General features: G+C 43.2%; 2 protein-coding genes across 8 annotated transcripts in view; one reads left to right on the forward strand and one right to left on the reverse strand.

Annotated features, from left to right (window-relative positions):
* tle2a (TLE family member 2, transcriptional corepressor a) overlaps positions 1 to 12,727 on the forward strand; it is a 51,064-nt gene extending 38,337 nt beyond the window's left edge. Inside the window, exons 5-20 of one of the 3 annotated variants that reach the window (XM_088426101.1) lie at positions 1,188 to 1,250; positions 1,912 to 1,986; positions 2,318 to 2,531; positions 3,328 to 3,344; positions 3,936 to 4,031; positions 5,319 to 5,363; positions 5,575 to 5,736; positions 7,435 to 7,561; positions 8,099 to 8,307; positions 8,566 to 8,645; positions 8,755 to 9,004; positions 10,503 to 10,750; positions 10,828 to 10,975; positions 11,051 to 11,201; positions 11,929 to 12,005; positions 12,089 to 12,727. In XM_088426101.1, the coding sequence (XP_088282227.1) occupies positions 1,188 to 1,250; positions 1,912 to 1,986; positions 2,318 to 2,531; positions 3,328 to 3,344; positions 3,936 to 4,031; positions 5,319 to 5,363; positions 5,575 to 5,736; positions 7,435 to 7,561; positions 8,099 to 8,307; positions 8,566 to 8,645; positions 8,755 to 9,004; positions 10,503 to 10,750; positions 10,828 to 10,975; positions 11,051 to 11,201; positions 11,929 to 12,005; positions 12,089 to 12,196 (2,070 nt within the window). In that variant the 3' untranslated portion in view covers positions 12,197 to 12,727. Of the gene's footprint in view, positions 1 to 1,187; positions 1,251 to 1,911; positions 1,987 to 2,317; positions 2,532 to 3,327; positions 3,345 to 3,935; positions 4,032 to 5,318; positions 5,364 to 5,571; positions 5,737 to 7,434; positions 7,562 to 8,098; positions 8,308 to 8,565; positions 8,646 to 8,754; positions 9,005 to 10,502; positions 10,751 to 10,827; positions 10,976 to 11,050; positions 11,202 to 11,928; positions 12,006 to 12,088 lie in introns of all 3 variants that reach the window. The other 2 variants (XM_088426102.1, XM_088426100.1) reach the window with 2 other exon arrangements.
* Positions 12,728 to 13,212: 485 nt separating this feature from the next.
* The window catches only part of tle2b (TLE family member 2, transcriptional corepressor b), an 84,169-nt gene continuing 72,006 nt past the window's right edge, over positions 13,213 to 25,375 (reverse strand). For 4 of the 5 annotated variants that reach the window (XM_088425236.1, XM_088425234.1, XM_088425235.1 and 1 more), the window contains 10 exons: positions 22,822 to 22,989; positions 22,596 to 22,746; positions 21,391 to 21,560; positions 20,035 to 20,111; positions 19,023 to 19,272; positions 18,381 to 18,628; positions 18,140 to 18,287; positions 16,684 to 16,834; positions 15,701 to 15,777; positions 13,213 to 15,367 (listed from right to left, as the gene is read on the reverse strand). In XM_088425236.1, coding sequence (XP_088281362.1) covers positions 15,260 to 15,367; positions 15,701 to 15,777; positions 16,684 to 16,834; positions 18,140 to 18,287; positions 18,381 to 18,628; positions 19,023 to 19,272; positions 20,035 to 20,111; positions 21,391 to 21,560; positions 22,596 to 22,746; positions 22,822 to 22,989 — 1,548 coding nt within the window. In that variant the 3' untranslated portion in view covers positions 13,213 to 15,259. The remainder of the gene's footprint in view (positions 15,368 to 15,700; positions 15,778 to 16,683; positions 16,835 to 18,139; positions 18,288 to 18,380; positions 18,629 to 19,022; positions 19,273 to 20,034; positions 20,112 to 21,390; positions 21,561 to 22,595; positions 22,747 to 22,821; positions 22,990 to 25,375) is intronic. The other variant, XM_088425238.1, reaches the window with a different exon arrangement.

The raw sequence follows: 25,375 nt of genomic DNA on the forward strand, positions 1-25,375 counted from the left end.
CGCTTGCGAGCAAGCTTGTGTGCACCGAAGCCTAACACTAATCAATAATATCGGCAAGGGAGGAACCGAAGGAGGCCGACTTGGAATAAACAGAGCGATTGTTTTTCGCCAGACTATTTTTAACTAAAAGCGGATTCAAGGCAATGTTGTTTGCTCGTTTCCGTGGCAACGGTGTTTTGGGAGCCTAACAAATAGCATCGGAAAATGGCAGACTTCCTTGCATTATTAACGATAATGCCAAGCTAAGTAGGGTCAACGCAATTATGATATCTTGAAAAATGTCATTCGTTTTCGTTTCACTATTTAACACCCACAGAGTGAAATGTGAATTTTAATAAAGTGACATTTTTGAATGAAAAAATATATAAAAATAAGTGAGAATTAGGGCCCCTAAAAAGAGTTCATTTATATTAAATGAAACAAATTAAATATCAAATTAAATATTGTTGTATGCTGGCATATCATATCTTTGACACGGCAGTGTAGGTACAAGCACCATCAAATATTGATATTCCTGCTGCATTTCTCCTCCATGTGGTACCATCGGCATAAAACGACCAATAGAAACAATTTGAAGATTTGTTTTATGTCCAATATACGGATTATTGCTGCTTCTTGAGACATTAATTACTGTAATTATATAGTATCAATGAATCCTGCCCCTATAGTTTTTACTCTGTCGTTATTGGGTAAACACACTTAGGAGGAGGAGGAGGAGCAGGAAGAAGAAGAAGAAGGAGGAGGAAGAAGGAGAGTTGGTCGTGCCGTAGAACAGTTGGACATTCACAGTCTCATGCACACACACGCGCATGCACTCAGTAAGAGTTATTGACCCCCAGCACACAAGCCTGCAAAATGTGAACGCATAAGTAAACATCCGAGGAACGCTCACACAAAAGATTTGGGAATCTTTCTCAAACCACCACACACACATAAACACACCCGCACTCACGCACACACACTTTCATTGTGAGTGTGTGTGCGTGTGTGGGCTGGCTGTGGCCACAGCAGATGCTCACCATGAATATTTTAGTCCAACTCCCTGGCAAAGATTCCATTTGCATGGACCAGATGTAAGCGTCTGAAATATTTACCACACGGGTCTTGGGGAGAAGCAGGTCACAGCCACGGTGCCCATGTGCTGCTTGGTGTGTGTGTGTTTATTCATTAAATGTCTTATTTTTCAGACGGAGATTGCCAAACGGCTAAATGTGATCTGTGCTCAGCTCATCCCATTCCTGTCACAGGAGGTGGGGCACACACACACGCACACGCACACACACACACGAACGCACCAGCATACAGTGTACGATACGGCAAAAAATGGTCATATATCGTTTTCCAGCCGAAATATTCACCCAAAGATAAATTTCCACAAAATAAAGTTGTAAATGTCAAGAGTTGCACCACAAAAAGATAAAAGACAAGAACATGCACACACGCACAGTCTAATAGGGTGAATGAAGCTCACCCAAGCATTTTACCAGGCCACATTGTACAGGAAAAGACAAATGTCTGCACAATAAAGGTGTAAATGCCAAGGGCTGCACCACACAAGGGTAAAGACAAACACACTTATACACGAGCTCACAGAGTGTGAAATAGGTTGAAAAAAAGCTCTTCCAACCATTTTTCCTGCCAAAATGCCAAAGCAAAGACAAAGGTACACAAAAAGGTGTAAATGTCAAGAGTAGTGCCACACAGACACGAACGCAAACACACAAGCACAAAGACACGAAGAACTTGGGAGCACACTCATTTCCCTCGATGGCCAACTGGTCACATTCATTCATACATGCCGAATAGGTTTTCATGTTCATCAATCCACTTTGCACACAATTCATATTAATGAGAGGGAGCACAGCTTGTCCTTTGAGTGACCTCTGGCTTTTTCTTCCCCCCGCCCTGCAGCACCAACAACAGGTGGTCCAAGCTATGGAGCGCGCCAAACAGGTGACCATGGGGGAGTTAAATGCTTCCATAGGGGTACGTGGGCTCCCCCCTCTGCCTCATAGCGTGTGTACCTTATCCTCCTGTTTATTTTTCCCTCCTTTTCCCCCCCCCCCTCCTCCTTTTTCAAAATGACGAATGAGGCGTCCTTTTAGTCCCACTGCACATGAATTGGCTCTTTAAGTTTTCTTTGGTTGGATCTGAAATTGTCCCGTTGTTGTTTCACGTGCAAACATAATACCCCGTTAGGCCCACTGCCCTGACTTTTGCATTTCTCCTTCTGCACTTCCTGCTTTCCTGCTCTGGACTACCTCGCCCTCTAAGCGCTTAAAAGTCACCCATGCTTTTCTCCCCCTCCCCCTTGCAGCAGCAGCTTCAGGCACAGCACCTCTCCCAGCATGCGCAGGGTCTGCCGGTGGGCCCGCACCCGTCCGGGCTGCCCCACCCGGGCCTGGCGCTGGGCGGGGGCTCGGGGTTGCTTGCCCTGTCTGGGGCTCTGGGGGCTCAGTTGGCCGCCAAAGATGAGAGGGCCCACCTGGAGGCCGCCGCCGCCGCCGCCGCAGCCGCCGAGCATCACCGAGGTAAAGGAATGCATAATTCCAGCGCAACCGTAAAGTGCCACCTCAACAGTTTGTGTTGAAAAGCACTGTTTAAATGAATCGAAATAGCGTGCCAATGCTGCGACATGTTTTCTAACAAGATAAATGACACTGTGGTGTCCTTATGAATGTGCACAGTAGTGAGAAATTTAAATGTAATGTAAAGGATTAAACATTTTTCACAGCGTTTTTTGCCGGAATTGTAAAGTCCTCCTTGTGCTGCCCCTGGTGTGTGCACTCTGCTCACCATGGGGCACTTATTAGCTTCAGTAATACTGATGTTCATCAACACCATCAAGAGGGAACATTTGAGAGCTTGACACATTTATTTTTAAATATATATATATATATATATATATATATATATATACAGTATAATATATATATATATATATATATATATATATATATATATATATATATATATATATATATATATATAGGAGGAGGCCATTTTGTCCATTTTCCAGGGTCCTTTCTAAACGTCTCAAGATTGAATCCAAATGGTTATAAATCAGAACCTTGCAAACCATGCAGAGGTGTGATAGAAAACCGCAAAAAAGTGTAAGATGGTGGCAAAGTTTGGTATCTCTCCATCGAAGGCAAATGTGGCTTATTTCGGCAAGGTCAAATGTTTGATGGCTAAATATGACGAGTGAAGACTTTACCGGTTGTCAACATCTTGCCCAAAAGCATTTAAGATTATTAAGTAAATATTTTTTGTGTCTGTGTTTGGTGACCCACGACATGACGCATCACCACCCCTGCCTGGGAACAGACCGGGAAGCAGGACCAGTGAGTACACAGTATTTCATAGATTTATATACCGGTATTTGACTATAAGTTTTGGTTATATAGTTTTTACCAAAGAAAGTTGTCATGTGACTCCACATACTGATTTCTACATCATGAAGCGTGATTTCTGCATCACTTGAAAGTGGCTTTGGATGTTCACCAAGGCTCCATATAACTTTCCGTCACAGGTGAAGAGCTCAGTCAGTTATGGTGTCATTTTTTGGCTAAATTGACTTGATTGTTTCGTTTCACACTGTTGAGCCGACACTCAATTATTTGTATACAAGTCATTTAACGTACATTTTCAATAATACTGTATGTCCTCTTTGAAATACACTGTTGTGTAAAGTATTGTTATTTAAGGCTTTTAAACATTGTTTGGTCGGCTCAGAGTTGAAAAAACGTGGAAAAAGAAAAGATTAATGAGTAAGTGATGGCGGGTGATATATTTGTGGGTTCATTATTTTGTGTGTGTGTGTGCAGTTGATGAGTCTTAGATGATTCATTGAGGTCACTCTCACCTCAGCCACCCTCTTAACTTCCTCTCTTCTGCCACCCGCGCTGCGCTCTTTCCTTCCGTCCCTCCTGCAGAGCTCTCTGTCCAATGGGGACAAAGGTCGCCCGGCAGACTACCTCAGCAACGGCAAAAAAAGGAAAGCTGATGAGAAGGAGTTCATGACTGACTATGTGAGCTGGCGCACACACCGTTCAACTAGACTTCCGACTTTGTGGCGTTTGATTTTACTCTTTCACTACAGATTTTTTTTTCCAGAAAAAAAAAATATGGCGCGCCGTATATTACTTGTTGATAAGTCCAGAACACTTGGAAAATTGGAAAACTCCCACTTCCATAGATTAGGTTCGAGGCCCTGGGATTTTTTTGTCCCATCGGTAATTCATTTATAATAAAAATACTTATAATAATACCGCATTTTTAGGAATATAAGGCGCACCACTATATAAGTCGATCAAAAATTGAGCAAAAAATAAATAAATTTTGGTCATGGATAAGCCACACCAGACTATTAGCCGCCGTTAATGACATAAGATATTTCTGCAGAAAAATGGTATATGGAAGTGTTATAGCTTTTTTGTTCAAATTCAAAACGTTTGCTCACTTAGAGCATCAGTGTCAACATATAAACATACTGCACATAATTCAAAAATACTATTATTTATCAATTTACACATTTTAATACTATATTTTTAAACATATATGAGTACAGCCAATGATTAACATCTTTTCAGCTCTATTTCATAGATGCTCCACAAAATGACGGATAGAACATTTGTTTTGATGGCGGACTGCCTCCTGGTGGCTAGCAAAAACAAAAAAAATCGCACACGTAAGACGTACTGGACTATAAGCTGCTGGGCTCAAATTATGAGAAAAAAGTTGCGTTTTATAGTCCGAAAAATACAATAATATAAACACGCCAGAGAAGTGAAAACGATCACCAAACGCCTACAATACACAGTAATCAGTGTAATCTATAGCAACACTCACTAGCAACATTGTTTTTTGGCAAGCTACCTTGTTGACAGTGTGTCCAGCACTGAATTATTGTGTATGGAAATGTTGCTAAATGCCACTAACATCTGTAGATAGGTGTGTAATGATCCGCTGGGATGCCTTCATCTTATTGCTACCATTCCTATACCTACTGCCATTTATTTTGAAAAGCTGTGGGGCGCAACGGGAGTGAAAGGGTTATGGCGGCTTTGTAATTAAGCACATCTTAACCAGTTAATATTCGACAACAAGAATATGACTTCAGGAGGAGGAGAATATATACATATATGTACAATGTATACAAAAAACAATTTACTACAAGTAGAACATTTATTCATTCATTTTGAACAACGGAGGTTTTTGTGGCTCCATCTTTGGTGGTGATACTGAAGAACTTGTATAAAATATGGAGATTATTTGTAATTGAACATATTGTAACACATTTCTTCTTGTTTTCACAGGGCAGCGATGCAGATAAAAGTGATGATAACTTGGTGGTTGATGAGGTTTGTATAAGTCATGCGTTAAATTTGTGGTATTTGAAGGCGTCTTTGTGTTGCTGCCATTACCCCCTACCTTTATTCTTGTTGCATAGTCACAATAGCTGCACAGGGAAAAAAAAAAAAAAAAAAGATGATTTATGTCATGTTTCTTTTGACATTGACGTCGTAATCTGGCCATCAATGTGCTAAATATCTCTGCTGTCTGACGAAGCAGGACCCGTCGTCGCCCCGCAGCGTGCAGTCGTACTCGTCCAGGGAGAACGGCCTGGACAAGATGCCACCCTCCCGCAAGGAAGTTCCCCCGCAGGCCAGCCCCACCTCGCTGGCGTCCTCCAGCAGTGCTGCGTCACCGTCGCGTGGCAAGGAGCCGACGCAGGTATCCCATTAAAAAAAAAAATAATAATAATAATAATATATTGGCTATCAAATTACCTATTTTATCAGGATTTTGATTCAGGCACACGTACAATTTTTGGGTTTTGAACATACGTAGTGTGATGAAGGCAGCATATAAGTCTTTTTATAAGTCTTTTTATTTATTTATTTTATATAGGTATATTTGGAGGCAGTGGTGGGCTGTGTTTCAAGCCTGGACCTTCAGTTACATCACATTTTTTCGACCTAAGTGAAAATGCCTCATAATAATAAGACTTCACATCACCCTTAATACTGAATAATCAAGCAGCATTTCATTTCCAGAGCATTCAAAAATCATAGATTTTGAGTATATTTGGCATTTAATTTGTTACCTTTATCTTAATAACTACTAAACATGAAAAAAACTATTGAATACACAAATCAAATGTATGCTCTCACCAATCTAGATCTGCACAGTGCCTCGACATTTGAAAATAATCCTTCTTCGTATCCTCAGGAAGACTTCAATAGATTTATCTACATCTTTTTCTATGGACATGGCATTGAGGCTAATGCTAAAGCCGCGTCGTGTTTTTAGAAGCTCCAGGGCAGAAAATGAGCGTTTAACAGGTGTGCGTTTTTGAAAGTACCATAGCTTTTAAGTGACAAGTCGATATTCGGTGTCTCGTTGATGCCTTGTGAAACAATTGAAATTGACAGTATGGCTCCAAAATTCCCGTCAATATATTTCGAAGCTTTTCTCATAAACTCTCCGCCATGGCTAACGTTCAAAGTTGCGTTAGTGAAAATGACTGCTAAAACATTTTTCCCGCTGGAGAGACTAGCTAGCACGGGGGTTGGCCGACCTCTGCTCACCATATCCGATTTTTCTTTGATGGTTCGTCATAAAGAGCTTCTGCCATTGTGGATTTAAAAAACAAAAAGTGTGTCTGCAGCAAACAAATCTTTTGGTGCAAACTCGCAGCGTTTTGCGGCAAAATTACAGTCTGACTCCTGGGAGAGCTTATCCAATCACAGGTCACGTACGTGTTGTCGCGAGATGATTGGTCGGAGCGCTGTAAACTGGACGGATGTGTCCTTTCACTTGGCGCGGGCAGGGCCTCCTTTTCATTCTGAAAGCTTCGGCAGATTTCATGGAACCTGACAACACTTAAATAATTCGATATTATTTATTTATTTATTTTTTTTACTGTATGTTTAGGCCAGCAGAGAAGGCCTCGCTGGCCCTCAGGGTCCATCACTGTTAGGTGGAAAAAGCTTTGACCTAAAATCAACCTAATTAAACTTGTGATGGTGTATCCATGGCTGTGGGAGAATTTCGCCCCTCTTCACAAAATTGTTTTATCTTTGTCATACTGCAACATTTTTTTTCTCATGAACTGCACATTAAGGCGCCTCTATTTGATGTAAATCTGTATTTCATTTTAGCCATTCCAAACACAGCAAATCAGCCAGGTCCTGAAGGAGCAAAGCAGCCCCAGACAACCATGTTTGATTGTTAGCATGTTCTTTTTAACAAAATGTTGTGTGTATTTTTATGCTAGATATAATGAATTGCACACTTTAAAACATTCAACTTTTGTCTCCTGTCCACAGATCACTTCTCAAAAAATCCTATAGGGAACTGTTGTGTTTTTCAGCAAATAATTGATGTCCTAAATGACTCCCACCTTAATCTATGACTGGTCCTGTGCAGAGAGAGAAATCCAGCACTCCAGGTATGAAGCCAGGCACCCCGATGTCGCAAGAGTCCAACACCCCTGGACCTAGTGGACCGCCACAGTTCAGACCCATCCCTGGCAAGCCTGGTGTCGACCCGCTTGGTGAGAAAAGCTTTTCATCTGACATAGCCATTTTTTTTTCTCGTCACTACTTTTCTGCCTTCTGTTAGTCCGCTGCCGCTCAAATGATTTGCCCTTATTCAACAGTTATTTTATTATTGCTTGCTTATGGCCCGCCTTGTATAATTGGCTGTTTGCCAGCATGGACGTTAGATGTTGTGTGAATCCATCAACCGCAGTTATTAGTATGGGTGGCAGGCTTCTCTCTCTTTCTCCCTCCTGCAAGCCAACTGCCAACTGGACCCTTTTAATAGGCAAGTGTGAGCCAAGATGGAATAAATGGGAAGATTAGGAGATTTGATTGACTGCTTCATAATGAGCGCCCATCGATGGTGTTCGCGGCTCTTTTTTCCTGTCACCCCCTGTCAGCACTTTTTGAACAGACGTGCACACACACATTGCTGTCAGCTGCCCTGCAAGGAAGTACAGTGGAATGTCCAACAGGGGGCACTTGTGTTCCAGCGCTATCATGTTTCTCAGTACTGGAGCAGCATCATTGAATCATGCTCTTTCCTGCAGCGTTGGGTCTGAGGAACCCCTTGGTCGTGCAGGGAGCGTATCCGCCGGGGGCTTTCGGCCTACCCCCACCCGGGGTCAACGGGGACCTGCCAGGGGCAGCGGCCTATGGCGCCGGCCTCCACTTGGTCTCCCCGCAGATGAACGGAGCGGCGGCGGCGGCTGCCGCTGCGGCGGCGGCGGCGGCAGCAGGTTACGGACGCTCCCCAGTGGTGAGCATCCGCAGAACGAATGTAAAAAGTTAGTTGCGTAGCAGTGTCTGCTTGCAACCATTTGCAGGGGGGGCAGTGTAAAGAAGTTTATCTATTTTTTCACGTAACTGAAATACATTGGGATCAAGTTGCATTTTCATCCTCCACACCTTACCTCAACATCAATACGCCTTTGGCACCAAGATTGCGCCATTAAAAAAAAAAAAAAAAGCCCCACTTTTTAAAGTCTCTTTTGTTAAAGGCAGTTTTTTTCCACAGGTGGGGTATGAGTCTCCACACCCTCACATGAGAGTGCCAGGCTTGCCCGCTAGCCTGCAGTCAGCCGCCTCTGGAAAACCGTGAGTTTTAAGCCTCTGAATGATTGCATTTTTTTTTTTTTTTTTTTAAACACAACCGCAAACCTCATTTTTATTTGTTTGCCCTCTCCTGGCTGTCTGTTGTGCACAGCGCGTACTCGTTCCACGTGAGCGCAGACGGGCAGATGCAGCCGGTGCCCTTCCCTCCGGACGCCCTGCTGGGGCCGGGCATCCCCCGCCACGCCAGGCAGATCCACAGCCTGAGCCACGGCGAGGTGGTGTGCGCCGTCACCATCAGCACCTCCACGCGCCACGTCTACACGGGGGGCAAAGGCTGCGTCAAGGTCTGGGACATCAGCCAGCCGGGCAGCAAGAGTCCCATGGCGCAGCTCGACTGCCTGGTAAGTCCCCCGCCGCGTCTTTACAAAACCTCGCAAATTTAAGAAATGTAACCTAGAGTAACGGAAACAGTATAATGCAGGGCTCACTGACGTGGTGCCCGCGGGCGCTGGGTAGCCCCCGAGTATCACATGGGTAGCCAGCAGACCTGCAAATAGTCACAAAAAGTCACAAAACATTGTGATTTTCTAGGAATTTGACAAATTATTATGCATATATGACGTATACTTTACATATTACAATTGATTGAATTATTTACTGCAGCTGGTTCTTAATTGTTGTGAGAAATCAATAACATCATCAAGGTATTTTCCAAAGTAGCTGCTTTCCGTTTCAAAAAGGTTGGTGACCCCTGATGTAACGTATGATAATATTATTATATTGTTATTTAGATTGAATATCTAATACAATAACACGCCCTAATAATAAGAATAATAAATACATACACAATGAATACATAAATACATATTTTAATTTTAAATGACGCTGAAATTCTATTATTATATTATTAAAAAATACATGTGTAAATTGAATAAGAGAATGTATAACATTTTGGGTAAACTTGTGACGTGTACATTTTATATACAGTACACAGTATATATGATTTCATTTATGTATTTATGATTGTATATATGAATTATGTGCAATGTGTTTTTATGTTCACTAAAATAGTCAATCAAACAATGGGAGTTAAAAAAAGAAGTTTGAAGTGTTGAACATATCCATCCATCCGTTTTCTATAAATAAATTGGGCCTAAACATGCAGGCATGTTCAGACCGTTAAAGAGAGGATGTTGCTGTTGGCAGACAATTACAAAAAAAATTAAATAACAACAAAAAATGATAAACTTCCATGTACCATCTTTTTGGGTAAATATCTTACCTGCGGTTTATAGTCCTGTGCGGCTTATCCGTGACAAAAATATACTCAAATTTGACAAAAACATGCACACTCACACACAGCTAGCAACATTGAAATAAGCAAAGTTTGCCACATGATTTCTCAGGAAATGAATTGTCTACTTAATGGGAAAGTTGTTTTGGATTGAGGCCAATGAAGCATTTTCGCCGTTTTGCAATTTCATCTGTTGGGATGTGAAATTTTCTTCGACGTTAAGGTGTTCAAATCTCAGATGATTTCCCCCCCTGCTAAAGGACTTTAGTCTCTAGTGTTTAGTTAACACCGGGTCAGTATTTCTTTATTTTCCTAAGGTAGTGCTTGCTGTGGACTTTTGAAACTTCATAAAATATACAACTCGACCTTAAAGTTGTTTATTTATTTTTAATATTTCCATTGAGCATACACAAATTGAATTTTTAGAGCAATATACTGTGGACGGTATATCAAATACATTGTCCTGCCTTATCTTTTACACGAGTTGCATATAATGTTAACGTCTAAATATGAATATCAATAGTTTTTCATACATGGATATATGACTGCATATTTAACAATGTGTAAAACCAGTTGAATAATATCTCGATGCCTCATCCCATCAGAACCGCGATAACTACATCCGCTCGTGCAAGCTACTGTCGGACGGGCGCACGTTGATCGTGGGCGGCGAGGCCAGCACGCTGTCCATCTGGGACCTGGCCACGCCCACCCCTCGCATCAAAGCCGAGCTGACCTCGTCGGCGCCCGCCTGCTACGCGCTGGCCATCTCGCCCGACAACAAGGTGTGCTTCTCCTGCTGCAGCGACGGCAACATCGTCGTCTGGGACCTGCACAACCAGACGCTCGTCAGGTAAGCGCCCGGAGGCCCCCGCCCAGCCCCCGCCCAGCCCCCGCCTCTCGTATTGAGTCGGCTCGCGGCCGCCGCAGGCAATTCCAGGGCCACACGGACGGCGCCAGCTGCATCGACATCTCCAACGACGGCACCAAGCTGTGGACGGGCGGCCTGGACAACACGGTGCGCTGCTGGGACCTGAGGGAGGGACGCCAGCTGCAGCAGCACGACTTCACCTCGCAGGTAGCCGAGCGCCTCGCTCGTCGCTGGGCGGGCCCCTCGGGCTCCTTTCAAATGGCCCCCACGTGAAAACGGCAGATCTTCTCGCTGGGATACTGTCCGACGGGCGAGTGGCTGGCGGTGGGCATGGAGAGCAGCAACGTGGAAGTGCTGCACGTGTCCAAGCCCGACAAGTACCAGCTGCACCTGCACGAGAGCTGCGTGCTCTCCCTCAAGTTCGCCTACTGCGGTGAGCGCGCGCCTTACTTGAAAGCCCAGCGCGGGCCTAATCGTTAAACTCGAAGACTCCAGGCCGACTCGGGCTGCTTGGCGCCAACGCCTTGCGGCAAAAACCGAGGATGAAGACAATTAAGAGAGAAAAGTTGCTCGAGGAATGTGACAGTCTGTCTCTTGTAGAAATGGCAAATGATATATACAACTTAAAGTATTTCAGTGACCATCAATATGCAATACACAAAAATTCTTATGTACACACAGTTGAAAGAAAAAAAAAATATCTAGCACCGCTACCACTTGACATTGGTATTATGATCCCACTTGAATGATCAATAATTATATATAAATGCCTACTTTTTTATTTTAAATGTGTAAGACAAAAAACAAAGTATAAACTGCTTCCGTCCTTTTTGATAGTTTTTTTTTTCTCCCAGCCCACCTAATTCAAATGATCAGGACTGTTATCGTGGAGCTTGCTGATCATTTATGTTGAAGGACATAAGACTCAAAAACATGTGTGGACATCCCTGCAGGGTCTTTAATTAAAGCCTCACCACATTTAATCCGTTTTTTTTTTCGTCAATGCTTCATTATATGTGGCCTTTCCAACATCTTATAAATCCCTGTTTTTGTAACATTTAAATGTAACATTTCTTTTCAGAAAAAGAGTAACTCACTTTTTAAGTCACAATCACCCTCCTTGATTTGGACTCTGATGTGCTCGTGTGCGCCCCCTGCAGGTAAATGGTTTGTGAGCACAGGCAAAGATAACCTGCTGAACGCATGGCGGACACCTTACGGCTCCAGCATATTCCAGGTCAGTCTCCCTCCCGCAACTTCGCCTTCAAGTGTTTGGTGGGCAAATTTCCAAACTGACCCCCCCTCCCCGCGTGTGTGCAGTCCAAGGAGTCGTCGTCAGTGCTGAGCTGCGACATCTCCCCCGACGACCAGTTCATCGTGACGGGCTCGGGGGACAAGAAGGCCACCGTTTACGAAGTCATCTACTGAGCTGAGCCGTCGTGCGCCTCTGACCACACGCAGCGGAAAACAGACAGACTACTTTTTTTTTTTGTTTTTGCTGAAGAATGACCAGAAATAGACTATACCCATTTTTTACCGCTCAGAGGAAGCCAATTAGTGGATACCTGAGCAAGTGTCTCCAAAGATTCATTTTTTTTTCTTTTCCCTAACAAAACAAAACCTCTGTAGTGGACAAGAGTGGACAAGATATTAGCGACATCTTTTTTTTTTTTTTTAACTGCGGACCATGTGGAGACGGGACGAAAAGCGACGTGGGAACGCGCATATGGAGCTCAGCCTGTTTGAGACTTGCCTGTACTTAATATTTTGGTTTGGGCTGCAGGTGTACCTACCCGTACTGTCTCCAAAAAAACACTTGTCAACCGTTGCTGTTTCCTGTGTGTTTTTTTTTTTTTGTTGTTGTCGTTTTTAAGAAAACATGTCAACAAAAGGTTTGCTGCTCAAGGCTACTTGTTTGCTGGCTTCTAAACGGATGTAAATAAAGCTCTCTAAAGGCAAGTGTGGGACTTGACTTTCTGTAGTAATGTGGTTAACCCCTGGATGTCCGAGGACTTTTCACTAGCCCGGCCTTATTGTACGCAACTTGGGCTGACCTTGAAAGCGTCATATAGAAATATAAAATGTTAAGTGGCATCAGCCCTCGCTCTCTCTCTCTCTCTCTCTCTCTCTCTCTATATATATATATATATATATATATATATATATATATATAATATATATATATATATATATATATATATATATATATATTATATATATATATATATAATATATATATATATATATATATATATATATATATATATATATATATATATATATATATATATATATATATTTCTATATTTCCTTTGATATCACTCGACAAAAACATCAAAAAGCCCACATTTCCCAGAGCGGTTCAAAAGATAGTGACTTGGGTGGTCAGGTTTTTCATGCGGCGCATGAGTAAGAGAACACATTTAGAAAAAGTGAAAAAAGGATGAACATGTGTTAGGTTTATTTTGCACACACAGTATTAGCATCAGTTTCTTTATACAGTATGTTGGGTGGGGGTGGGGGGGGCACAACAGTGGGACACAGCCTTTTTCAAGAAAACCAAACTGTACATGAGCTTGTAGAATGTCATGAAAAAAATGCATGGTAATAATACATGGATATACTGTACATACATAGAGCATTGTGTGAAATAAGGAAAGACTTAACTGTAGCTGAAAGGCAAACAGGCTAAAGCATCAACATCACATGTCCAACTCCAGTGCCATTTGTTGAACTGAATTACAAACGTATTAAAAACAAACAAAACATGACCAGTGCAACAGACCTGCATTCCCATGTGATTGCTCCTGTCATCCTATGAATGATAATAATCCAAAAAAAAAAAGTGGCAATATTTTTCTCCTATGAAACCCCCGGGGCTTTTCCGCCCTGTAACAACCAGGCACTCTAAAGTGGCCATACCTGCAACTAATCTGGAGGGACGATGCATTTTGTCATGCGGGCATAAACTTGTTAGCTAAATGCATGTTGCAATTGCACTCAATGATTTTAGTCATGTCAATGCTATGACTAGTATTTACGAGTAATGAAACGCAAAATGAAAAAGACGAAGCGCACTGGAAACCACGTTAAGGTTGATGTTGCCTGTCACCATTGCGGGGGGGGGCATACAAAAAAGTTATATTTAGTTTTGACACGTCTGCGACAGGCAAACGCAGGCAATCAAAGAGGGCAGTGGACAGAAAAGCCTGCAAAGTACAAAACTGTCAATGATATGAATGCAAAATGGGTACAAGTTGCGTAACATTTGAAAGGAGACGTGGGAGGAAGGCGGTGAGTTGGGGGGGGGGCACTAGTAGAGCCCTCTGTTAGCTGTCAGAAGAACACAGTGGAGCTCATTAGATGTCGTCAGAAGGAAATAAGAGATAATAAGCAAGAAGGCCGTTTAATTGGCTGTGTCTGGAAAAGGGGGGGGGACTCCAACCCCCCCTTCACTAACACCAAGGTGACGTGGAAGCTTCCCCCAGCACGTGACGCCGGAGCGTGAGGCGGCGTGGGCCTCATTACGGTCTCCTGTGTATGTGTGTGCGCCTAATGAATCGACAGTGCACTCTATCAGTGGTCTTTGGGGGGGTCGCTTCCCCTCCTCTGCTGAGCGCTTAATCAGGAAACAGCCCTCATTAGGCAGCCGCCGCCTTTTCATTTACATTCTTCTCACACACTCGCCTGCACACATATACACGCGCTCGTGTATGTGACAGAAAATGTGATGCAGGGCTTTCGGGAAAAAAGAAATTTCACGATAAACCGTTACCTTAAAGCTTAAATTAAATGTAATCATTCCGTGCTGTAGTATGATGTTGTTTTATTTTGAGGGGGGGGGGGCTCACCCCATTTCTGAGGCCATTTTTAGGGTTTGGCTTTTCTCATGCATTTTATCACCATCCATTTTCTAGAGCTTTTGATCCTCACAAGGGTCGCAGGATTGCTGGTGCCTATCCCAGCTGACTTGGCGCAATAGGCGGGGGGCACCTTCAATTTGTTGCCAGCCAATCGCAGGGCACACAGAGACCACCAACCATTCTAAGGACAATTTAGTACGTCCAATACACTTGCCATTCATGTTTTTGGAGTGTGGGACGTGCCCGGAGAGAACCCACAGGCTTGGGGAGAACACGCAAACCCCACAGAGGAAGGCCGAAGCGAGGTGGCTTTGAACTCGGGTCCCTGACCTGTGAGGCGGACGTGCTAACCACTGTTTCACCGAGTCACCCAAAAATCTGAAAAATGTATGTCTTTTCCCCAAATTTCACACCCCCGGACGCTGAAAATCGGTACAGTTATAGAGAGGTTTAAAGGTCAAAGTGCGTTTTAGGTTCATTTTGCCCTTCTGTTTTTGTGAGTAATGTACTTCCCTGACTTACAGCATCTGTGGGCTCCACTGCCAGTTCCGGTGTGGGAGGGGGAGGGGAGGGGGGTGGGGGGGGGGTTGCGCCAGCGGTTGTCAAGGCAACCAGAATGTCCGCTCTCTCAGTAGACCACTTCGTACACGGTGGCCTTCTTGTCCCCCGAGCCCGTCACGATGTACTTGTCGTCCGGGGACACGTCGCAGCTCAGCACGGAAGACGACTCCTTGGACTGGACCGGGGCGAGAGAAACGGCACATCACGAGCCGCATTTGCACGAGAGGCACGCTGACTCATCACACACACGCTCGCGCGCACTCTGGAAGCTAATTATCTGGCTGACGTCGATAGCTGTTAGCTATGTGACGCGGTGACTACAAGGTCTGCTACAAGCCTCTGACTTTGGGGCCCAGTGCGACCTTTGCCTAAGATTTCAGCCGGAAATCAATAAAGTTCTCGCCGTGACGCAGACAGGGAGGAAAAAAAAAAACAAAACAACAACAACAGCCAAAGTGAAAAGTTTGAAGGACATCCAAGCGTGCAGGAAGTGAAGAAGGAAAGTCACCTGGAAGATGCTGGCTCCGTACGGAGTCCTCCAAGCATTCAGCAGGTTGTCTTTGCCCGTGCTTACGAACCACTTGCCTGAAAGCAAACGAGAAAAGCAACTTAAAAGCCCCTTTTTGAAATCCTCACCATCTTTGAAAACCCGCACTGCAATTATTTGGAACTAAAATCGACGAAAATGTTCAAAATGAAGGTTGCAAACTAGGGTTGGGGTTTCAAACTAGCGAAGGTTTTAGTGTATGATTAGGATTTGAGTTTTCAGGTAGGATTTCATACTGGTTCGGATTTCACGGTAGAGTTTAAACTACGGTTGTGGTTTCAAAGTGGTTTGGAACAAGAGTTTGGGTTTCAAAGAAGGATTATGTGTGGCCATCATACTTAAGATTTATTTGACATCACGACCGTCCAGCAAGAAATACATGATTAAAATGAGTTTGACACCCTTGGATTAGGGATTTTCAAAGTAGGGTTTTCAACTGTGGTCAGGGCCTCAAATATCTGAGTTTCAAACTAGTTACTGTTTAAAATTGGGGTTTTAAACTCTAGTTTGGGTTTAAAAAAAGTTTTTACAAAACATTCTGGGGTTTCAAACCAGGGTTAGCATTTAGAACTAGACTGCATTTTTTGGATGGGGGGGAGGGGGGGTGAATTATGGACAATGCTTCAAATTTGCTTTTAAACAGGTCAGGCTTTGAGTTAGCGTTTCAAATTGCGGTTTCAAACTAGGGTCGGGACTTCAATTTGTTTTTATTACGCTAGTTAGGGTTTGGATTTCTAATTCTAATTGAAAGTGATGTCTTCGGCCCTAACGTGCTGATGCTTGACAAGTTGACACTGAGGCCCAAAACTCACATTTGCCAGGTTAAAAAAAAGATTTTAATCCACAAAGTTGATATTAGACTGTTGAGGAGAATGGTCCTTTTCACGTCCTTGAGAGCCGACGTGGCGCTAGGATGATTTGGTTCGAAGCAATAAGGCGCTCACCGCAGTAGGCGAACTTGAGGGAGAGCACGCAGCTCTCGTGCAGGTGGAGCTGGTACTTGTCGGGCTTGGACACGTGCAGCACTTCCACGTTGCTGCTCTCCATCCCCACCGCCAGCCACTCGCCCGTCGGACAGTAACCCAGCGAGAAGATCTGCAAGACGCGGCGCGCAGACGACCTTTGACTTTCCCATTCATCAAACGGCAGCTTCTTCTCTTATCTTTCTCTTCTCCCCCTCGTGTCACGAGGGCCCGCTTTCATCAAGCTTATCTCCGTCTCACCCTCATCCCTCGTTTCCTGACGTCGTCTCACATTTCGCGCTTTTTGTTTTCGCATGTGCGCGCTTTGCTCCTTTCTGTTTGTTGACACAGCTTTGTAGGTCTTCGTAACTGTATAACTCTGCTATTATTTTTATTTTAATCTGCTGCACTTTGGACAAAATGATCCAAAATAGCACTTACTATACTATTTGGTACCATTTTTTTCATATGTATATGCAATTTTGATGTTTTGACCTGGGCTTTTACATGCATCGGCGAATATATGAATCAGCATGGATCAGCATTTTTGCACATATTTCCAATATGACTAATCCAGTAATTGAAACATCATTACTTAACGTGCAAGCATTTTCGCACTGTCAATTTGAAATGATGGTATTTCCTGAGAGAATTAAATTCTTTTTTGTCATCTGATTGATAATTGATAAAATAATTGTTATTAAAATAAACATTAGCTGTAGCGCCAAACTGTAAATAACAACAAATTGTAATGAATAAAAGATTCCAAAAATCATCAATGATTTTTTTGGATTAATCGGGTTAGTCGTGGGAAGTCACAAGCCATGACTCGATACAAACAACACAATCGGCAATTAATTGCGTTAAGATTTTATTGTACGATGCCTGTTACCCGCGTCGAACGCAGCCTCTAGCATAAACGAGCCGCTAGCTAGCAACGCTCAAATGCTCTCGTGCTGGTGAGAGCAGTCGGATTACCTTTCAAAGGCAAAGAGACAAAAATGACTCTGCTGGTGACAACCAGACAGTTGCCGTTGGTGATGATGTATGACTTTTGCACAAAGCAGGCTGACTCATATGTATGTTCTGATGTCACTTTGTCTTGACCAAAACGTATGGGGATTAAAAACAGTATTTGAGCAAAAAATGTTGACTGTAAATTGTCCTTGGGTGCGTGCCCTGCAATTGGCTGGCAACCAGTTGAGGGTTTTCCCCGCCTACTGCCCGGAGACAGCTGGGATAGGCGCCAGCGACCCTAGCGAGGATAAGCGGCTATAGAAAATGGATAGATGGCTGGATGGATTATTTCTCGTCTGGTAGACCCAATATCGTCTCGTCCCATCACTACTCCCAGAGCAAATCAATGCGGGACACGCAGGCATCTGACATAATTGACAGGAGCGCCCCAAGGATGCGTGACACGTGGGGGCGTGGCTACCTGCGAGGTGAAGTCGTGCTGCTGCAGCTGGCGTCCCTCCCTCAGGTCCCAGCAGCGCACCGTGTTGTCCAGGCCGCCCGTCCACAGCTTGGTGCCGTCGTTGGAGATGTCGATGCAGCTGGCGCCGTCCGTGTGGCCCTGGAATTGCCTGCGGCGGTCGCGAGAGCGAGCCGACTCAATACGAGAGGCGGGGGATCGCGGGGGCTGGGCGGGGGATGGGCGGGGGCCTCCGGGCGCTTACCTGACGAGCGTCTGGTTGTGCAGGTCCCAGACGACGATGTTGCCGTCGCTGCAGCAGGAGAAGCACACCTTGTTGTCGGGCGAGATGGCCAGCGCGTAGCAGGCGGGCGCCGACGAGGTCAGCTCGGCTTTGATGCGAGGGGTGGGCGTGGCCAGGTCCCAGATGGACAGCGTGCTGGCCTCGCCGCCCACGATCAACGTGCGCCCGTCGGGTAGAATCTTACAGGAGCGGATGTAGTTGTCGCGGTTCTGATTGTAGGAGGCAAAAGTGGAGATGTGTGATTTTTTTTATTGATCATATTTCATATGAATTATATTTGTCAAAACTGTGCTCAAAAATGAAATGTTGTTTATGCTCGTTGCAGAGGTTTTTGAAATGATACAAAAGGAGAATGCTCACTTGGATTTACTGACCGTGCTTTTGTATAAATACTTTTGTATATTTTCCAGGAAAAATTGTACTTTCAAAGAAAAATATGTACCTACGTATTCATTATCCATGTATTTATGATTCATATTATTAGAGTGTGTTATTGTATTGGATATTCAGTCTATATAATAGTAATAATATCGTACATTACATTACATTACGTTACATTTCTTAAATTTGCGAGGTTTTGTAAAGACGCGGCGGGGGACTTACCAGGCAGTCGAGCTGCGCCATGGGACTCTTGCTGCCCGGCTGGCTGATGTCCCAGACCTTGACGCAGCCTTTGCCCCCCGTGTAGACGTGGCGCGTGGAGGTGCTGATGGTGACGGCGCACACCACCTCGCCGTGGCTCAGGCTGTGGATCTGCCTGGCGTGGCGGGGGATGCCCGGCCCCAGCAGGGCGTCCGGAGGGAAGGGCACCGGCTGCATCTGCCCGTCTGCGCTCACGTGGAACGAGTACGCGCTGAGCACAACAGACAGAGAGGAGGAACTGGTGAAGAACAAAACACTAATCGGAGGAGTATTTGTAGCAAGATGAATGAATCCAGAAATATGAATCTAGAGCGCCGGCGGCAACGTGCAAACAAATCAGTGACATGTTGTGGGAGTAGGCGGGCCATTGTAATGGAACGCTGTTTCACAATGCACTCGTTGTGGCATTGCTAATGAAGGATCCATGGCGAGGCAGGTGCAAGTCAGAGGCTATTGACATGTAGTGAGAACCGCGAGAAAGGCGAGGGAGATGCTTGCGCCGAGTACCAAGTGTCCTCTATCATTTGGAATGATTATGAAGCACTTATGCATGTCATGTAGTAAATAGTGCTACATTGATTTATATTCACTATTTTATTATCAAATCATCTTTTGGTTGTGTGACCGATGACCACCAGAGGGCAGTATGATACAATCGTGAAGAAAACTATTTACATTTGTTGCTTTACCATGTGTTTCCTTTGCTTAAAGGATTTAAGTACACCTGCCATTGATGTTATTCTTTAGTCTGTCTATGGCAGGTTCTACTATGTACCATTAACCTACAGGAAAGCGAAGTTGTGTGTGTGTTTTTCTTCCATACATGCTGCATAATTCTCTTTGCCACTTTGACAGTAAATTTCAATAGGAATTGGCATTAAACATCTCAAAGTCTCTTTTTGGGGGGAGGGATTGCCAAACTGCTACTGAATGGAGTACTGTAATTAATGTGAGATCAAAAACCCAAACTCACGGCTTGCCACCAGATGATCCAGGCAGAGAGGATGACAGGCCTGGGGCCCTTAGGTGGGACCGAGAGTCATAGGCCACCTGGTGTGGACGGCAGGATAAAAAAAACACATTAGAACAATAGAATTTTATAGATATTGCAGGAGAAGGTATATATATATATACATGTGTATATGTAAATTTTATATATATATATATATATATATATATATATATATATATATATATATATATATATATATATATATATATATATATATATATATATATAACACACACACACACACACGCGTGTCTAATGGGGCAATGCGCTCATACGACACTCCACGCGTCACTGCTTACATCACTACAATGCTGGTCTGCTATTGGTCGGCGTCACGACTCCCTAAGATACTGGTTTCCTATTGGTTGGCATCACAGGGTCACAAAGATGCTAGTCTGCTATTGGTCAGCGCACAGGGTCACAAAGATGGCTGCCTAAAGACTTTATCTTGTGTGAGAGTGCTTTCAATATTGTATTTACAGTGCATTTTACTGTAATTCAAACTTGAAAGGGTTAGCCATGGGTCCCAAGATTGCTAGTGATGTTAAAGAGAGAAGTAATAAGATGATTTATACGAAAATGAAGCTGGGGATAATCAGAAGAAGGCTAAGCTAGCCTAGCCTAGGGTACCCTCACTAGGGAATATGGCCATAACAAGATCGTTGCTCAAAGGTAAATAAATCCTTCATATATTTTTTATTTATGATGTTATTTAATTGTATACATGTATATTATATATAAGTAGCACTTACTATACTATTTCGATACCAATTTTTAATATGTATATACAATTTTGATGTTTTTACCTGGGGTTTGACACTCATTAGCTAATTAACATAGGTTTGGATTGCCCACCATACGGCAAATTTGTGTTACGATCCCAACCCCGGAACAGAATAATCTCGTAAACCGGGGCCCAACTGGACCCGGTCCGCGGACCGTTACCGGTCCGTGGATCAACTGGTACCAGGCCGCGTGGGTGTTTTGGAGATGATTTAGTTTAACAGTTCATACGTTTGTGCTTGATCTGTTTTTTTGGCGCCGCCTCTGGCCTCTGTTGATATTACAAGCATAGTGAGAAGTAGAGCAGCCAGCAGCACCCCCCCCCACCCAAAGGTTTTGGACCACTGATATATATTACATATATAAAATATTAGCAATCTGCCATGCACACGAGCATTTGCAAACTTCTAGCTGTCACAAGAACAGATCAATAGAGTGCCTGCCTGACAAACTCCACTATCTACTTTTGAGTGGCTCACATCAGACAGGTTATAAATCAAACAAAGACACCCCAAAGAAAACGACACAGCTCACCATAGGGTTTCGGCCGTAGGCGCTAGCAGCTGCACTGATTTGGGGGGAGAGAGTCAGAGCCCCGCCGAAGCCTCCGGGACTGGCCAGCTCTCCGTTGAGCCCTGCGTGGGACACCACGCCAAAATGAGCCGGGTATGAACCGGGGGGCACAGACATGGGGCTGCGGAGTGCTGGGAAAGTGAAGAGGAGAATGAGAGGAGAGGAAAAGAGGGACGGCAACGAGACAGAAAACACAAACTGGCCGGTAGGACCACAAACTGCCGAAAATGATACCTCACCAAACATCTCACGACAGCGTTTATCGGGGTTTTGGTGACATTCAATGTCATCTTATATCCCGTTATAGAATGAGAAGGAATAAAATGTGCAATTGTAAATAGCTAACGGCGGGTACCCAGACGTTCACTGAATTCATTTTTTTATTACATACAAACAACCATTCATGCACCCAATCACACCTAAGGGCAATTTAGAATGTCCAATACACCTACCATGCAAGTTTTTGGAATGTGGGAGGAAGCAGGGTGCCAGGAGAGAACCTATGTGGGCATGGGGAGAACATGCAAACTCCACACAGGAAGGACACAGCGAGCTGGAATTGAACTCGGGAGCCCGAACTGTGAGGGGGGTGTGCTAACTACTCTTCCATGGTGCTGCCCTTCCCTTTTATTTCAGTAGCTCACTTCAAAAAATTTAAATCGCTTAGTCATTAAAAATAAATGTAAATAATTGTGGATGTTAAAATGAATTTTGCTGCAAGCTGGATTCATCAAAATTGCAAAACTAAATGATGCGATATTTCGCTTAGTGTGTATTGACTACATTCTTGGGATCACCAACAGGATCTTTGGCCTGTTCCAAAAACAGCTCACCAGTGATTGGGCATTACCATTACCATGGGAATATTACAAAAAAAAAAAAGAAAAATAAAAGATTTATTTTTTTATTAATGACATGACAAAAGGTCATTTGAGCAAATTTGTCATTTCAGAAATGTGTATATAACTGGTAGATCTTTGCAATAATTGTTACCCAAGAAATAGCTCTCACTTTCAAAATAGTGACGTCTGCTCCGTGTGATACAGATGTCAACTTTTTGAACGGAACTACTGAAATTGGTTCAGTTTTTCACCATCTTTATATTTATTTGCATGCACTTAAAATAAATAAATAAATACATAAATAAAAGGCAAGTAGGGTCTCACCGAGAGGGTCCGCAGCAGATGCCGCTTTACTGACCAGGCGAAGGCAGGAAGTGCTGGGACCGGGCGCTCCGGGCGCTCCCGGGGTGAGGGCCTCGCGGTGGGATGGGGACGGCGTGCTGGACTTGGACAAGGGCGACTGGGATTTATCCATCTGTGGACATCAAAGCGTTCATAGTTTGCTCATGTAAAAGTAGCGCGGTAAGACTGCCAAGATGTAGTATCTTGCCTGCGCAGGATCCTTGGCCTTGCCTGGACCTGGGCTACATGGGTTCGGCGTGGAGGGGGCCTCCGCAGGGCCCGAGGAGCCCGGGAGCTCTTTCCTTAAGGCGGTGGCCCGGTCCAAACCGTTCCCACGAGGAGAATGAGGTGGACTGCCAACAGGGGAGTTGGGCTCCTGCGTTGCGACGGAAGAAACACAACTGCTGATGCAAACAAGTTTGATTTGTGTTTGATATGTGTGTTCCATGACTTTTGAGTCATGGATTTGCACGGGCTTTTCTATTTATTTCAACAGGGCAAGACAATTTGCAAAGTGTGTTCTTTAAATTTAGAGGTGAAAAGAAGTGAACTTGTTAAGGCGCTAATGTAATATCATAATAAATAATAAATAATATAAATAATAAAACACTCAAGTACCATATTTTTCAGACTTTGAACCACACCTTTTTTCCTGTTATTTGAGCCCTGTGCTTTATAGTCCAGTGCGGCTGATCTGAAGTGTATCTGTTCAATGTGTCTACTGCTGTCAAAAAATCTAAAAATCTGTATACATTTAATATGATCTTGTACAAAGGTTTGTGACATGCTATATATATATATATATATATATATACATATATATATATATATATATATATATATACATATATATATATATATATATATATATATATATATATATATATACATATATATATACATATATACATACATATATACATATATATATATATATATATATATATATATATATATATATATATATACTGTATGTATATATGTATGTACAGTACGGTACATTATTTTTTTGCTTAAGAAAGTTTAAAATCTTAAAAAAACGTCAGCTTCCTATAAACTGCTCTAAAATAAAATTAAACAATTAACTTTTTTTTCTTTAATTTTTATTGGGTGGCTTTGTCATTAAGAAAATATAAAGAAAAGAGCTGACTTTTTGATATAAAGTACTGTAGTATTATGTAAATATATGAATATTCTTTTTCAATAGTTTTTTTTTTTTTAATTACTTTAACACAGACAACTGGAATAATGACAAAATATGGGGCTAAATTAATCATCTAATGTATATGAGGCGACATAACCACCTGATACATTATACATGTTAGTACCAAAGTGACCACACCGTGATTTCGGTTGACCTGGCAATACAGTATGATGCATAGCAGTGTACAACAGCACATCTACTCCTAGTGTATAGAATAGATGATGATGGTGTTGGCAATTCCAGGATGCGTTCATCACTTTAGCCCAAAATCCCATTGCCTCCTCCTGGCCGCCTTGTGCTTGACTTAGCACTTCTCACTGGGTCAGCAAGTACAGCTACGCATGCACGCACACATGCGCGCGCACACGCATGCATGCCCTCATGCGCGCGCACACACACACACACACACACACACACTGCGAAGCAGAGACGCATCCTCCCTCTCCCTGTTATTACATACAATTGTCTGCGGCTGTGCTGGATGCCAACAAGGGAGCACTTGCGCTTTATTGAGTCAAATGAAAATACAGAGGTTTTAGATAAAATCACAACATTTTGCTCACTGGAGGATGCATTTGAAGGTTTAGTTCGATGAGAAAGACAATAATGAGAAGGGGCAGAGACAATGATGGGGGTTATAGAGCGAGAGGAGTAATAAGGAAGAGAAGATGCAGAGGACAAAAAGATAGCAGCGAGGGGAAAAAAAAAGGTGTGTGTGGGGGGGTGTAAATTTAGAGGGTGCACCAGACCAAAGTAGTAATATTGCTACACAATTCTCCTTTCAGTCGCAAAGTTACGGAGAGTCAGTCACGCGTGAACGTACACATGCACATAATACATTCTTTAAAAGTTGTTGAGTAAGGCACTTATTTGAAAGGGTGATATGGTTGATATGTGATTTAAAACTATAGCTTGTGGTTTAAGATTGAGATCTGCGGTGTTTCTCAGGTCTTACTCAGATTCGGGTTCTAATATTGTATCCCGTTTTCTTGTACTCATTCTCATAAAATGCTCAATACTAAAAGCACTGATACCAACTTTGCAAGATCTTATCAAGTTCTCCAAAGAAAACTAGAGTAAGAACTTGTACTTGGTCAATCCCAATTTTACTCTATATAAATGATACAACGTACAGGCACACATTTAACCAAAATGTCTTTGTCCAAAGTAAATAGTTGAAAGCTTTAAAAAGTTAAACGGTAAAGGTTTACTGCATACTTTGAAGGGTGAAAGAGTGACAATATCTGGTGGACTATAAAATACTAAAATGAAAAGGGATCAATCACGGGCTCATGTTGAGCCAAAATTCCCCAAAATATTATTATTATTATTATTTATTTTTTTTACAGCTTTGCCATTTACCTAGTTAGAGTTCACGATGATGCTCACTTCTTGTTTTATTTACAACACTTATTTGCTAAATTTGTTGAGCTTTAATGTTTAAAGTCCTCCTAAACGGCGATTTAATGAAAAAAAAAGGTATCAATTTCGATGGAATCCTGGCACGCAGGAAAGCTGCGACTGAGTGCAAACGTGGTTCACTAGGCAAACTGTGCTT

Source organism: Hippichthys cyanospilos, chromosome 10 (genome assembly GCF_059441005.1).
Source record: "Hippichthys cyanospilos isolate Australia breed blue-spotted pipefish chromosome 10, RoL_Hcya_1.0, whole genome shotgun sequence".
NCBI lineage: Eukaryota > Metazoa > Chordata > Actinopteri > Syngnathiformes > Syngnathidae > Hippichthys > Hippichthys cyanospilos.